This window comes from Hibiscus syriacus, unplaced genomic scaffold, assembly GCF_006381635.1.
Source record: "Hibiscus syriacus cultivar Baekdansim isolate YM2019G1 unplaced genomic scaffold, ASM638163v2 tig00001802_pilon, whole genome shotgun sequence".
Classification (NCBI taxonomy): Eukaryota; Viridiplantae; Streptophyta; class Magnoliopsida; order Malvales; family Malvaceae; genus Hibiscus; species Hibiscus syriacus.
The window spans coordinates 265,523-280,722 of record NW_024061891.1 but is presented as its reverse complement, the minus strand read 5'-3'; the positions used below and the strand labels follow the sequence as shown (position 1 = coordinate 280,722).

Sequence of the window (15,200 nt, the reverse complement as noted above, 5' to 3'; positions counted from 1 at the left end):
AGCAAGACTATCATGGAAGTAATGAATCAACAGATTATCATTATTAAGTACCTTCCATCTTTTTGCAAAACATTTTCAGATGAATTAGAGGGCAACTGGTGCCATCATATTTCTCAAAATTAGGTACCCTAAATTCATGTGGGATGACCAAATCAGGGACCAAACTGAGTTCTTTGGCTTCTAACTCCTTGTGAGAGGCATTAACGACCTTCATATTTTTAACGGCTTCATTCAACCGCTTCAATTCGTTCTCAAACTGTCCATAATTGACGAGGCTCTTCCCTTGGTTTGAGTTAGATGCTCCAGGGCAAATTATCACTCTTGATGTACCAGTTTGACGAGATTGATTTCCTTTATCCTCCACTTTCTCTTTACCAGCAACATGTGGTGTCATCACATGGATCATTTGATTCGATGTGTCCTACAGAGAACCTGATGCTTGGTTCCTCGTATCTATTTGTAACCCGACCAACTACTCTTGCAACTGATCTTGTGATTTCTCATTAGATTGCTCAATTGCTTCCATTGTTTGTTCGTGATGATGAGGAACAATATGAATGAATGATCTTGTTATTACTGTCATATAACCTCCCATAAGTTATTTCCATGTTTTCAAAATTAATGCATGTAAAATGCTTAAATAAATGCATACAATGCATATGCAAATGTGGATGCCAAATGAAAATGCAAAAGGTGCTAATTCCAAAAGTGACCACCATAGAACAACCCTCATTTAGACAACAAGATTTCATTACACCATGTAATCAAAATACAATTGTGATTCTTCATTTCTTCATTTTCTTGAACTGTACTATTCATGGAATCTAACATTGCACCCCTCAGTTTTCGGCGTATTTTATCACCTTTGGCGACGTCGGACGTCCTTAAATTGAATATGGGGATCTTCATATTCACTTTCAATGCAAAGTGGTCTTCATGTCTTTGTGAAGGGTCTTCTCGTCCTTGGTATTACTGCATCTATCTCCTGAGGGAACATCTTTGGCCTTCGCTCCTTTGAAATAAGTCTTCGATCAACTTCAAACTCCATTCATTGGATGTCCTTCTTCATGAATCGTTCTTCAATCAGGTTCAAATTTGTTCATTCATTTGATGTCCTTCTTCATGAATCGATCTTCAATCAGGTTCAAATTTCTTCATTCTTCGTATGTCCTTCATGAATCATTTGAATGCCTCTAGATCTCCCGATTTTGACTACATGGTTAAGAATTTCTTACCTCATTATGACCAGCCTTCTTATTAGTCAATCACTTGCGAATTAACACCTTTGAATGACATGAAGATGCAAATGCAATAAATCCAAAACAAAATAGACATAAAACAAAAAATGGATTAGTACACATAATATAAACAACAAAATAATGACTATTATAACAAATAAAACCTACCCTCACATGCTGACTACCCAATCATGCTTAGTAGATCTTACCCAACATGATACCTACCTCCATGCTTTGTTATTCACAAAAAATCCTAACCACATGATATCTAATTCGCATGCTTGTTCGAGAAAATAAACCTAACCGCATGATTTCTAGTTCGCATACATTTATTCAAAAAGTAAAAATAAATGACTCAAAAACTTTTCCTTGTGTACCCTCCTCACGGGACTCCTAAGGTTCGGGTCAGGCTCGACCTAAATTCAGGCTCTATGTGCTGGGTTAGGTTCTAAAGCAATAGGTCCTCGAATTGTCCTTGTCAGTGCCCTCTTGGGCTGCCGAACCCTTAATCCTGGCCTATCATAGGCTTTAGGGATCGAGTTTAACTTCGAGGGAACACACCTCCTTATGTCCATACGGAGGTGATTACCATCACGAGTACCATAAGGTGTGAGCTTCAGGAGCGATCCACTATCCCATGCGGAGGTGAAAACCACACGAGGGAGTAGTCTCTCACTCCTACTTAAATAGGACAGAGCGGGGTTTTAGCTCATGTTATGCAAATGCAACTGTGCAGTGTGTGAGGAAAAGAAAAAAATAAAATAACACATATTCTCAAAACACTCAAAATATCAACTCTCTTTAAACACATAATTAATCTGAAACCATTAACAAACAAATCAGTACAACTATTTATTGGTTAATCAAATTCCGAACAAACAATATTAAAACCAAATAGGGGATCAAAAACCAAATTAGACCGAATTTATAACTTTCAATTGCAAAGACAAACAATTAACCGACTATAGACCTGACTCTCTAAAAAACGTCCCCAGCGGAGTCACCAAGCTGTCGAAACGATTTTTATCACAGGTGGGGACGAGATTTAAAAAACCACGTCATTTTTAATTGTTCTCTTTACGATTGAATTTTTAATTAAAAACAATGCGATTTTAGAAAACCTCTTGTTTCAAAAATTTGGAATTTCTTTTACAATGAAAACACGGGTTCGAAGAGTCGTCACCAATCTTTGATTAGGGTGTGATTGGACACCCAAAAACGTTTTGCCATTTTAAATAAAAATTAATTTTAATTAAAACAACAAATTGAGGTATGCGTTACCAAAAATGGGTTCGAGGGTCGATTACGCGTGGGGAAGGATTAGCACCCCCACAGCGCCCTAAATCGGTACCTCGTTGATTAATTAATTTCTTTGCAATGAAATTTACAAGTTCAATTTTAATTTGATTTATGATCCCCAACAAAACAATAACATGCAAATTTTACCATACTTAAAAGCACAAAATAGATTAAATTAAAAATTACCAAACCTTTAGAAAGATAAAGAATATTCGATTATTTAAAAACATCGAGACCAGATCTTAAATAGTTATAACAACTTTTTTTTCGATAAATTTAAACAGTCGAACATTTCTTTTTCTTCCATTCCCAAATTTTACAGTGATCAATCAATTTTTAGGTGTCAATAATGAGATAAACTTTTAATTTAAAATCGTTAGAAGTGAACCTCTAATAGTTAAGACAACCCACTTAAAACGAATTTAAATTGAGAGAGTATTACCCTTAATCCAATTATGTAATAATGTCAAGTTATGCTGATGTGGGTATCATACAAAAATTAATTAATTAATGTCACACATTTGAAATAACATCTAAGTCTAAAATAAAATATTCACATGCATTTATGGTTATTTATTTTACAAAGGAAATCTTAAATTCTTAATATTCTAAGATTATTAAACCTATCATACTCCTATTAATATGTTACAAGGGCTTTCATGCTAAATAAATTATGACTAGAATAATGTTTATTTTCATTAAAATGTTGTCTATGCTAAAGTGCATTTATACGATATATGTATACATACATTAACACGCACATTCATTAAAATAAAATAAAAACCTACTGTGAATAACCCAATCTTGAATTTAATATATACCATAAAGGATGAAAATAGCTAAACATCAAATTATTAACCAAAATACAAATTGATTAGTACATTACTCAAGTCTGCCATAGGACTAAATTGTCAAACATCAAAACTCACAAGCTAAATGCAAAATAAACGAAAATGAAAAATAACATAAGCTGGTGACCAAAACAGAATGCGCGTAAACTAGTAGAACCGAATTAAGAAAACGGAAAAGACTGACTCAAGGACTAAAATATAATTAATTAAAAGATACTGGACTTCGCACCTGATTACCCCTAACGACCTAAAACACGGATGTGATATAACTCTCAAAACGTCGCCGTTTCGACCCATTCCAAACGACGTCGCATCACTCCCGGACTCAAAGCGTTGCCTTTTTTGCTCAGTTCTAAACGACGCCGTTTTGGTTACTGGATGTATTTGATACTTAGGGTAAATTTTTTTTAACCTAATTCATTATCTTCTTCATCCTTAAACCGACCCTCGCCGTTCTCTCATCCCTTCTTCCTCAACCCTCAACGAGACCCAAACCACACCGTGGCTGCCATGGCCACCCCTCCTAGAGCTCCGGTGAGGAGCCACACCGGTACGATCTCAACCTCGAAAACAACCTTGAACCCAAAACTTCTAATATCTCGACAAAATCAAGACCCATGCACCACCACCCTTCTTCTTCCCTCAAGGCTTCGCCGAGAAAACCCAAGACCCGATGACCCTCATCTCCCCTCGCTCAGGACCTAGACTCACAAGCCAAACCTAAACCTCATTGAGAACCCTCCTAAATCCCTAAAACCAACATAGATCTAAGGTCAAAAGAGGTTACCTTAACGACTGGTGGTGGCTTTGGCCTTAAGCGATGTGAGTGAGTTTCTTCAGACGAATAAAGGTACGGGTTTCGTTTTCTATTTTTCAGTTGTTTCACTCTCTGGTTATGAATGTTTTTCTTTGTTTTGTGGATCTCTCGTTTGCTGTGGTTGATCTTTTTTTCTCTTGCTTTCTATTTTTTTTGTGTTGATGGTTGTTTTTTTGTGTTTCTCTTGTTGTTATTTCTAGTTGATTTCATCTTTGTTTTTTCTGTACCTTCTGCTCTGTTTCTTGTTTGGTGTGTTTGCAGGTCACGGGCGCGAGCTGCTCACGGGCGGCAGTAGCCTGGGCACGGGTGATGGGGAATCGAGCAGTTGCGACAGTCTCGGTCTGCTCGAGAGTGGTCGACAGGCATGGCAGACAGATCCTAGTGCTGGCTCGGGCTTCTGGGAGGACTGTTGTAACCTTTTTTTTCCTTAAATTCAGGCCTGTTAAAATCAAATAAATGTTTAGTGTATTTTTTAAATTTTTTTAATTGTTTAATTACTTAGCTATATATATATATTAATAACTACATAATATCAAACTTATAATAATAACCAAAATTATAATAACAATAATAATAAAACCCGATTAAATGCAAATAACACCCCGGACAAATCAAGCATCTACATAACTAATTTAAAAAATATATCTAAAATTATAACAAAGTTTATAATCATAATTGTAAAATAATCACATAAATAAAATATTATCTTAAAACTATTGACACAAAAAATTAGTCACTTTGAATCATACAAGGACCATATAAGGCAAATATGATAAACCCATCAAAAAATGTGAACAAATGATAGAAACAAATATATATGATTGCACTAATAAATGGACCAAAACAAGATATCAAACTATTGAAAGATCATCGACAAACACACGTTAGAGTCAAATTTTTTCAGAAAATTATCTACGAACATTAATTGCATATCTAAGTTCAATCTGATGGTCCAAAGAAGAGAATATCAACAGGATAACAAAGAAGCGTCATCTTAATCATTCGCAACGACGTTAAATCCAATCCTGATAAAATCATTCAAAAGTTTCGAGCATTCTAAATTTTTACTATCATTCTAAATTAATCCCAAAACTTCTGAGCATGATAATGTCTCCCAAAATCATTCAAAAGTTTGGAGATGAAATTGGAACACTCAAAAGTTTGGGAACCAATATGAAATGAGGATTATAGTTGGGAGATAAATTTAGAATATTCAAAAGTTTGAGACTAATTTAAAATAGAAGTCATAGTGTGGAGATGAAATCAAAAAATGTAAAAATTTAACGACCAATTTAGAATAAAGATTATAAGTTAGGGACATGTAGTGTAATTAACTTTATTTTTTTATTATAATCAATTACATAGGTGAGAATTTATCATATTTAATATAAAATATTTATAAAAATAATAATGAAATAACTAAATAATTAAATTGAGTTTATAACTTGTAAAGTGATCACATTATTTTCAACCAAATAAAAGGATTAGTGACAGGCAGAGAGCGATTGGCCTGAGCCACGCAGGTTTTTGCCTTCGGCCTCCTCCATATGCCCTTGTGAAAACAATAGTCCCACCCCACTTCCAGCCAAAAATCTTAGGCCATGAGAACAGAAGATGTGAAAATGGAAATAGATAGATAGAAAGAGGGAAAATGGGTTTCGCATCAGTTAAACCAGGCGCCAATACCAGCAACTGCAACAAAGAAAGCAAGGTCATGGGTTTACTCTTGGTGTTCTTCCACGGCGGAGGAGATCAAACCAAAATCACATCGGATTCCACAGCCATTAATGACCAAAACAATACCACTAATACTACACCAACAACAAGGTTAATGAGAAGAAGAACCAGTTCCACTCTCCTTTCTTCCAAAGCTCAATTCACCATTTCGATTTGCCTTCTCTTGGTTTTCATCACTCTTCTACTCTTCACTCTCTCTACTTTTGAACCCTCTCCCACCATCAAAAACCCTCGTCGAATCTTGTACCAGAAGACTCAATTTCCTCCTCCTCCCTTTAAAGGCTTCTTCCCGATTTGGGATTATAAACCACTGAGCGTCAAGCAGAAACCCAGTGTTTCTCCCTCTTCGTTCGCTTTGCAGAGGATGGGAATTTTGTATAGACGTGGGACGAAAGCCATGAACGATCTTATAGTCGGCCATGTTGATGAAGGTTTGACTGAAGATGAGCTCAGGCTTTTCTTGAGAGTCTTGCATAGGTCCGGTATCACTTCGAAAGCCGACATTGTTTTTCTCTTTGCTTCTTCAACTTCGACATTCAGCAACGTTATTCATGAAGAGAACGACTCGTTCTTGAAACTCATTCAACACTACAATGAGCCTAATAGTAAGGGTCACCGTGACTCGGTGTTCGGTTTTGACTCGACCCAGTTTTGGAAATCTGGGAAGAAAGAGGTTGGGGAGACTATTTGGGGAAAGAAGGGGGCCCGAGGGAATTCTAGTAATTCAACTGAAGCTGAAGGTGAGTCAACTCGGTTGACTTACGGCTCGGTTGTGGGATTCGATGTGAACGAGTTGGATCCAGAGAACTCGCTGGCTGGGTTTTTAGATCACGTTTCGATGAGTTTCAGAAGATGGGCTTGTTATCCGATGCTATTAGGAAGAATCAGGCGGAATTTTAAGCATATAATGTTATTGGATGTTAAAAGCTTGATGGTACTTAGTGACCCACTCGGCCGTGTCAGGAATCGGAGTCCCGAGTCTGTTTACTTGTTAACAAAGGAAAGCAGTTCCGGCAAGCATGGCAAGAGGAACTCGGATAAACCCAGTCTCATTCTCAAATTAACTCGGCCATTTTGATGGGTGGAGCTAGAGGGATTCGGAGGTTAGCCAATGCAATGTTGACGGAGATTGCTAGAGCTACCATGCAGCATAAGAAGAAGAAGAATTCGATATCCGAGTCAGAAATCTTGAGTCAACTGGTCGGCAATGGGCATGTACTGAAGAATGTTGATGTGATCACATCGAGCGAGTCCATTCAGGAAGCGAGTTCACTCACGGGTTCCAGGTCCAACTCAGCTGCAGCAGATTTTTTAATAATCCAACGTGGTAATAGTAATCATGATCTTCATCCCATAATTATGCAGCTAATGTGCTTATCGGAAACAAATTCTTACGTTTATAGGGATTGTTAGAAAAATATAATATATTAATTAGCCTTTTGAAAATAAATAAATATATATAACTTTCTTTCTTCTTTTAATGTATAAATAGTTTTAGATTATAGGGATTGATTTACTAGCCCAATAAAGAAGATAATTTTGTTTGTATGATCAACCTTTTTTTCTTCCTTTTGTTATTTTGTTAATATTTCCTAATTGTGAATTAATTTTCTATATATAATTTATAATTCTAGTAATTTATAATTTATAATTCTAGTAATTAAATAATTTTGAATCCATTTTTTATATATTCTAAATTCATAATTAGGACGGACGTAATATCTTATGTTAAAAGGGGTGAATTTGAACTTATACAATTCTATAAGTCGACAATAAATTTTCAATAAAAAATATATAATTTTTAAATAAATAATAATTTTAAATTTTTATGGTAATAATTTATGTTATAAATCAGATACATAAATTTTGTAATAAATGAAAAAAAAATTGGTACGGTTTAGTCTGTCAAGTAGGTATGAGACAATAATAAAGGAGTAAAAAAATTGTAGGTTTTAAAACAATTTTGGCCCTTAAATTAAGAGAAAATAACCTTAAATTTTTAAATTAACCGATGAAAAAAAGTAATAAATTTGTTAAGGCAGTGCTAATTATTTTCATTAGGTAATGCTAGTAATTTTTTTTTTTGGATAATTCCATTCATTACCCAAGAAACAGGAGACCTGCTACAAAATACAGAGTTCATAAAACAGCAGCCATAAAATAACCAGCAAAACAAAACAAAAAACACAGCAGGAAACAAAGGGAGAAAGATTCAATTAAGAAATGCCCCAACTAGTGCATAGGCCAGCATTTCTCAAGTCAGCTCTATTAACAGGCATCCCGGACAAACGAATCTGAACGGCTTCCTTAATGTCTTGCAGAACAGCCTCCAACGGCCTCGGGCTGCCCCCGAACAATCTGATGTTTCTCTCTTTCCAGGTGCAGTAGACGTGAGCATTCCAGGCGAGCTTGAGAATCATAACAATGAGAGACTTACACTTGAGGCAGTGAATCGCCCAAGCCAGCTCTCCATCCCAACTGCTGACCATTCGAGACACACCACACAAAGCAAGGATAAATCCCCAAAGGCCTTTTGCAAAACTACAGCCAAAAAATATGTGCTCCCTAGACTCTGCCTCAAGACCACACAAAACACAATTGACATCATCAATAACAAGTCCCATTTTTTGTAGTCTTACCCACGTAGGAAGACGATTTAACAAAGCTATCCATGTAATAACACTCTGCTTGGGGATACGCCCCAAGAACCAAACCAAGTGCTGCCAAGGGACTTTGGGCGCTGTGACACGCATGCCTTCCCAGATTTGTCTCACACTAAGGTCAGAAACCGAGCCAGTAAAAATATGAGATATAGCAGGTCTAAATTTCAAAAGGCATTTGAAGCTCCAGCTAACATTATTGGGGATGTTCAACTGCCAAAAGTCATCATTTTTTATCACATAGAACCGCAACCAAGCCACCCAAAGATAGCCCTCGTTGGCTAAAAGTTTCTTGATTAAGTGCACGATGCATGCCTTGTTCCAACCACCAATATCCTGTACACCCAAACCCTTTCAGACTTTGTTAAGCAAACTTTCCTTCATCTAACACGAGCACTTTTCACAGGCATATCAGATCCCTTCCAAAAAAATCTAGAACATAGCTGCTCAATAGCTCTAATAATCTCCTTAGGCAAGATAAGCTGCCTACACCAAAAATTTGCCATACTAAATAAAACAGCCCGAATCAGCTGTAGTCTACCAGCGAAACTGAGGTGCTTATTGGCCCATATATTCAATTTAGCTTTGATTTTATCAATGAGGCTATGGCAATCCTTCACAGATAACTTCCTAGATACCAACGGAACACCCAAGTATCTCACCGGGAGACTACCCAATGTAAAACCGGTAATGTCCTTAATAGCAGCACATTGCTGAGCAGAAATTCCAGCAGGATAAATTTCACATTTGCTAGCATTCAACTTAAGACCCGACATCGAATAAAAAATGTCCAAAACAGCTTGCACCCCAACTACAGAGTCCATGGAGCCTTTACAAAAAACGAGCAAGTCGTCCGCAAAGTAAAGGTGAGGGAGCCCCATTTTTTTGCACTTAGGGTGATACTTAAACACCCCCTTAGCAGCAGCTAGGTTTAAAAGCCTAGATAAAACATTCATAGCCATAACAAAGATATAAGGGGAAAGAGGGTCCCCTAACACCCCGGGCACCTTTAAAGTATCCAACTAGGCTACCATTAAGGACAATTGAATAGCTAGGCCCTGTAATAAATGTCCATATCCAGCCAACAAATTTTTCAGGTAAACCCAAAGCATGCAATATGATTCTCACAAATTCAAAATCTAAAGAATCGAAAGCCTTTTGCAAATCTATTTTAAGAGCACATCTAGGCGAAATATTCTTCCTAGAATAGCCTCTAACAAGTTCCTGAGCAAGAAGCGTGTTATCTACAATGCTTCTCCCCTTCACAAAAGCGGATTGATTCATAGAGATCATGCTAGGGAAGATAACAGACAACCGATTCACCAAAATCCTAGTGGCAGTTTTGCAAATGACCGAGCAACAAGAAATGGGCCTATAATCCTTAACCATGTTTCAGTTGGAGGTTTAGGGACCAAGACTACAGCAGTAGCGTTGAAAGACGGTAACATAAAAGAATTTTCGAAACAATACCTAATAGCTGCCACGAAATCACTCCCAACAATAGGCCAAGCACACTTGAAGAAGTAAGCATTAAAGCCATTCGGCCCAGGGGACTTGTTATTATCTTGCCCCCAAATAGCATCTTTAATCTCCACATCAGAAACGTCTTTGATTAAAGCATCCGCAGCACCTCTTGGCAGGGAGAAATCAAGAAGGTCATTGATAACATTAGCATTACAACACTTGACATTCGGGTCAACCATCCCGAGCTGCTTCTTAAAGAAACGAATGACCTCATTCGACATGAGATCGAAAGAATCCAATTTAACCCCATCTTGGTCATAAAGGACTCGGATAGTGTTGCTCATCCTTCTGCTGGCCACCATGGAGTGGAAAAAACGAGTACCTTGATCACCATCCTTAATCCAGTCCACTTTAGCCTTTTGTTTGTAGAAAAGCAACTCCGCTTGCTAAGGGCTCGAAGATCTCTTTCAACCGCCAGTTCATCTATAACAAAATTGCCAACAGAACCGGAACATAGATTGGAGAGCTGAATGCTTTTAAGCTCATCTCTCTTCGCCTGAACCTGCCCCGAAATATCATGAAAGTGAGACTTATTAAGTTCTTTGAGACGGCATTTTAAACGCTTGAGCTTCAAAAAAGAGATTGAGCTGGATTTCCAAGAACCGGAAGCTGCCACGAATCACTAACAATAGAGAGGAAATCTGGATGCAAAGCCCAGAAATTAAAAAACTTGAAAGGTTTCGACTTATCACTGGGGGCATCCTTATTAAGCCAGACAAGGGTCGGGCAGTGATCTGAATCCCCAGGAGCTTGGAACTCCACCACCGAGGACGGAAAAGCCATAACCCAGCTAGGATTGATGAGGACACGGTCCAACTTGCGAGCCAAGTAAGAATCCTGCTGTTTGTTAGACCAGGTGAATAAAGGGCCAGTAAACTGATGATCAAAGATTCCCAATACTTCCACGCATCTCTGGAAATCAGACATATCAGGAAAGAAGCAGAATTAATGGGCTAGTAATTTTTTTATATGAAACTAAAAAGATAAAATATTTAAAAATTATAAAAATATTTCCAAAATATATGAAAACATAATTAATTTGCTAAAAATTATAAAATATCAACATTTGTAAATATATATATATATATATATATATATATATATATATATATATATATATATATATAAATTATAAAGAAATCCGATATATTTTTGTTTGTTGGTTAAATAAAAAAATGAATGTCAAATTTGGCAGAAAAAAGTTTAAGGATTAAAATGTCTATTTTTAGGAGTTGGAGGAGCTAAAAGTTTCATTACACCAAAATCGTATTTAATTTATATTTTATGGGTATCTACTTTGCAATTTTTCACCTAGTTGATTGGGCAATGAATTCTGCGACTATACTTGCTTGAAAGCAAGCAACGATGTCGTTTTGCCAGGTACATTTTTATAGTTAAATTGTAAAAGAAAACGATAAACATAAATCAAATAATTTGACCTTGGATTTTTTATTTCATATTTTTTATCATTATATATTTTTATAACTATAATTTTTTTAAAGTAAAGCAATATTTATTATTGTCAAACCTTACACATTTTGATACATTAATTTATCATTTTTATAAATGTGATACATATATTCTTTTGATCAATTTGGTGCCTATAACATCAAACATTACATATCTGGTACTCGTATTTATTAAATCTAACGTCAAATGTTTAAAAAGTATAATGTGAATTATGAATTTCATTTTATTTATTATTTTTAAATTATTTAATGTTAATTATTTTATTGTATATTTAATAAATATAAATATCAAAGATATAAGATTTAATAAATATAAATATTTAATTTATAAAAAAAATTAAATATCGTATTTGTAAAACTGACAATATCAAAGATCAAACTAATTAATAAAATAAATAATATATTTATAAAAATGATAAATTTTAATATATTAAAGGTATGGGTAAATTACACGCTTACTCACTTAATTTTACTCTCTCTCCTATTTCACTCACTGTACTTTTAATTTTTTCAATTTACTCACTTAACTTTAGATATTAATTTTTTTGTCACTCGACTGTTAAATTTTTAAAGCTGTTAAATTAAAATTGAAAAAAAATTAAAAGTACAATAAGTGCAATATGAGAAAGAATAAAATTCAGTGAGTAAACACGTGATATATTTTATTATTAAAATAAGTCACGTAAACATCTCATTACTGAGTAAACGGTGGAATGAAAAAAATTAATATTTAAAGTTCAATAAATAAACATATAATTTATACTAAAATTAATTTATATAAAGAATTCAACCATTCATGGTATAGGAACAATGGAATTTAGGTGCAATCAATGTTAAACTACAATTTCCACAGTAAATGAGTTGAGTACGGTGACCTTTGTGATTGATTTGACCCAATAATGAAAATTGTTTACACATTGCTAAAATTCCTTCTTCATTTTCTCCCACTTTATTCCAAAAGAAAGAAAGAAGAACTAAAGAACAAAAACAACTTATCATATACCTTTTTGAAAGAAAAAAAACCATCGACCCTTTATAGCCAATCACATTTTGTATATAAATCTTTTAAAAATATTAATTATTCCACCATTATGTGTCCTCAAAAACCAATTTTTTTATGAAAAAATATAATTTAGTATTTATTTAAAGATAATTATTAATCATTTAACATTAAATACTTATATTTTTAGATTTTTTTTTCTCGAACATATTACCTTAAAGAATGACAAATATTCACTTACCACCGAGATTGCTCGATTTATGTAAAAGTCAATTTCCTTTACTTATAAGCAAGATATATCAAATGATTCTATGCAAACACGTTACATATTTAATAAAAACAACATATATTTTTTTATTTACAATTTTGACCTTTTGTTATATAATTGCATTTCTTGTTCATGGAATGTATTTTGAAAGAGAGTAATTGATAAGTATATTTTCTTTTGAAGGAATGACCGATGAAGTATAAAATTCAAACTACAGGCGTAGGAAATCGCGAACATGTTGATTAGCACCACGTGGATGTGGATGTGGACGTGACCGTGATCTAGTTCTGCTCCGCTGTCAAAGTAATGCCAATAAGTTATTACATTCAACATATAAACTTAAAATATTGTTACTGTTCATATATATATATATATATATTATGCCGTTAAACAGTCTTTTATATATAAAAAATTAATCACGTGCGGAGGGCAGGAAATTAAGTATGTGATTGGTATTCCCAGTAAGATTTTCTCTCTTTTTAACAGTATCGGGATTATGGACGAGTGTTTATTTCATAAGAGTGGTAGAAAAAATTGAGGTAATTGAATTATTGTGTATTAATTTATAATTTAAATTTTATTTCCAATTATTAGTTGATTTTTAGAATAAATTTAGGTCAAATTCAATATATTTTATTAGATTTTTTAAAATTTAGCTATAATTTTTTATAATATTATGTTATGGATTGATTCTAATTTAATAATTTTTTATTTATAATATATATATATATCATAATTTTCACATATATAAATAAAAATTGTAATTGTATTTAATAAATTAAATATATATAAATTGTAATTGATTCTAATTTAAATAATTTTTTATTTATCTATAATATATATATATATATATATATATATATCATAATTTTCACATATATAAATAAAAATTTTAATTGTATTTAATAAATATAATATAATATAATATAAAATTTAAATAATTTTTTATTTAATATATTTTGAAAATAAAGAATTGCAGTTAGATAATGATAGCGAATAAATTTGTGAGATAAAGAGAAAAATGATTTTTTTAAAAAAAATAGAGATAAATCATAAAAATAAACTATTAGATAAAAATTGATATAATTTAAATTAATTTTTTATTATTTAAATTTTCAAAATTTACATTTGGTTTGAATTTAAAATTTAAATATTTAATTTAAGTTTTTGATTAAGCTAAGATGATTATAAACTAATATATGTTTTAAATAATTTTGACCATTGACAATAAACGTTCAATCACCTTGCTGCAATCGTTAGTGTTCGAATTCGTGACCTCTAAAAATAACAACGATTTTTTAACTACTAAGATAAGATAATTCGTGCACTTAATTTAAATTCATTTAAATAATTTAAAACTAAAAAAATAAATAAAATAAAATTTTATTTCCTCTTAAGCAAAATAATATTAAAAAATTAAAATTATAAAATAATTTTAATAATAAATATTGAAATGCGGATTCTGACATTCAATCTTCCCTGCTGTACGGAATTAACAAAGAAGAAATTACTTGGAAGGAGGGAGGATGGAGCAGCGTTTGGAACTCTGTTTTGAAAATCGGATCGGATCGTTCGGTTTAACCGGGAATTGTTATTTTGTTCGATTCAATCTAAATCTGTTGAACCGTTATTAGTAAACCGGCCAGAACAGTTGAACCGTTCGAACCGGATCGGCTGAAAACTGAAAAAAATCGGGAAAAACCGGGAAAACCCGGATTTTTTTTAAAAAAAAATTAAACCAAATAACGTCGTTTGTTAAACGAGCCAAGTCGAACTTGAGTATTGCTGAGCTCGACTCGAACTTGAAAACTTTAAAAGTAAGCTCAACTCAACTCAAACTCACAAGCTAAAAATTATCAAGTTCAACTCAAACTCGAAATATAATATTGAAACTTGAACTCAAAAAGGCTTGAACTAAAAAAAAATTAGAAGCTCGATTGAAGCCTAAAATTCGAGCTTGATTAAAGTGAAAGAATAGTTCACTCAATGCTCACCAAAAGGCTCCATGATTTTGAATGTCAAATTACCTATATTATTTATAGAAGTTAGTTGTGATGCGGTTCTATGTTTCTTAGCAATGTGAGATTGTTTTGTTTTCATATTTTTACTCTTTAGACTTTTGGGATGCTCTTCTATGTTTCTTAGCCATGTGAGATTGTTTTTAAAAAAAAAATTAAACCAAACAATATCATTTTGTTATGATTTTTTAATCCCAAATTTATTTTTTAATTATAGTTATATAATTATATTTATTATTTAATATGTTTTACCTTAAATATTATGTTGTAGTTAATTTGAATAATTTTGTTTCACTTGATTTTATGGTTTTTAACTTAT

General features: G+C 33.3%; 1 protein-coding gene and 1 pseudogene across 1 annotated transcript; one reads left to right on the top strand and one right to left on the bottom strand.

The window, feature by feature from the left end:
* The first annotated feature begins 5,727 nt into the window (after nucleotides 1-5,727).
* LOC120134313 lies at nucleotides 5,728-7,373 on the top strand (annotated as a pseudogene).
* A 785-nt stretch (nucleotides 7,374-8,158) lies between these two features.
* On the bottom strand, nucleotides 8,159-10,410 carry LOC120134212. Its single transcript, XM_039150691.1, has 4 exons — nucleotides 9,989-10,410; nucleotides 9,610-9,896; nucleotides 8,992-9,527; nucleotides 8,159-8,938 (listed from the first exon to the last, which is right to left on the bottom strand). Exons 1-4 carry the CDS (start codon nucleotides 10,408-10,410, stop codon nucleotides 8,159-8,161), a joined length of 2,025 nt encoding a protein of 674 aa, XP_039006622.1.
* Nucleotides 10,411-15,200: the final 4,790 nt, after the last annotated feature.

Bases quoted from the DNA above. Each gene is read 5' to 3' on its own strand.
- LOC120134212 (XM_039150691.1), bottom strand. From the start codon at position 10,410: ATGAGCAACACTATCCGAGTCCTTTATGACCAAGATGGGGTTAAATTG. The intron at 9,897-9,988 runs GTTAAGGATTAT...TATCTTCCCTAG, and splicing joins AAACCTCCAACTGAAACATG to CATGATCTCTATGAATCAAT. The intron at 8,939-8,991 runs GTTAGATGAAGG...TTGGGTGTACAG, and splicing joins TGCCTGTGAAAAGTGCTCGT to GATATTGGTGGTTGGAACAA.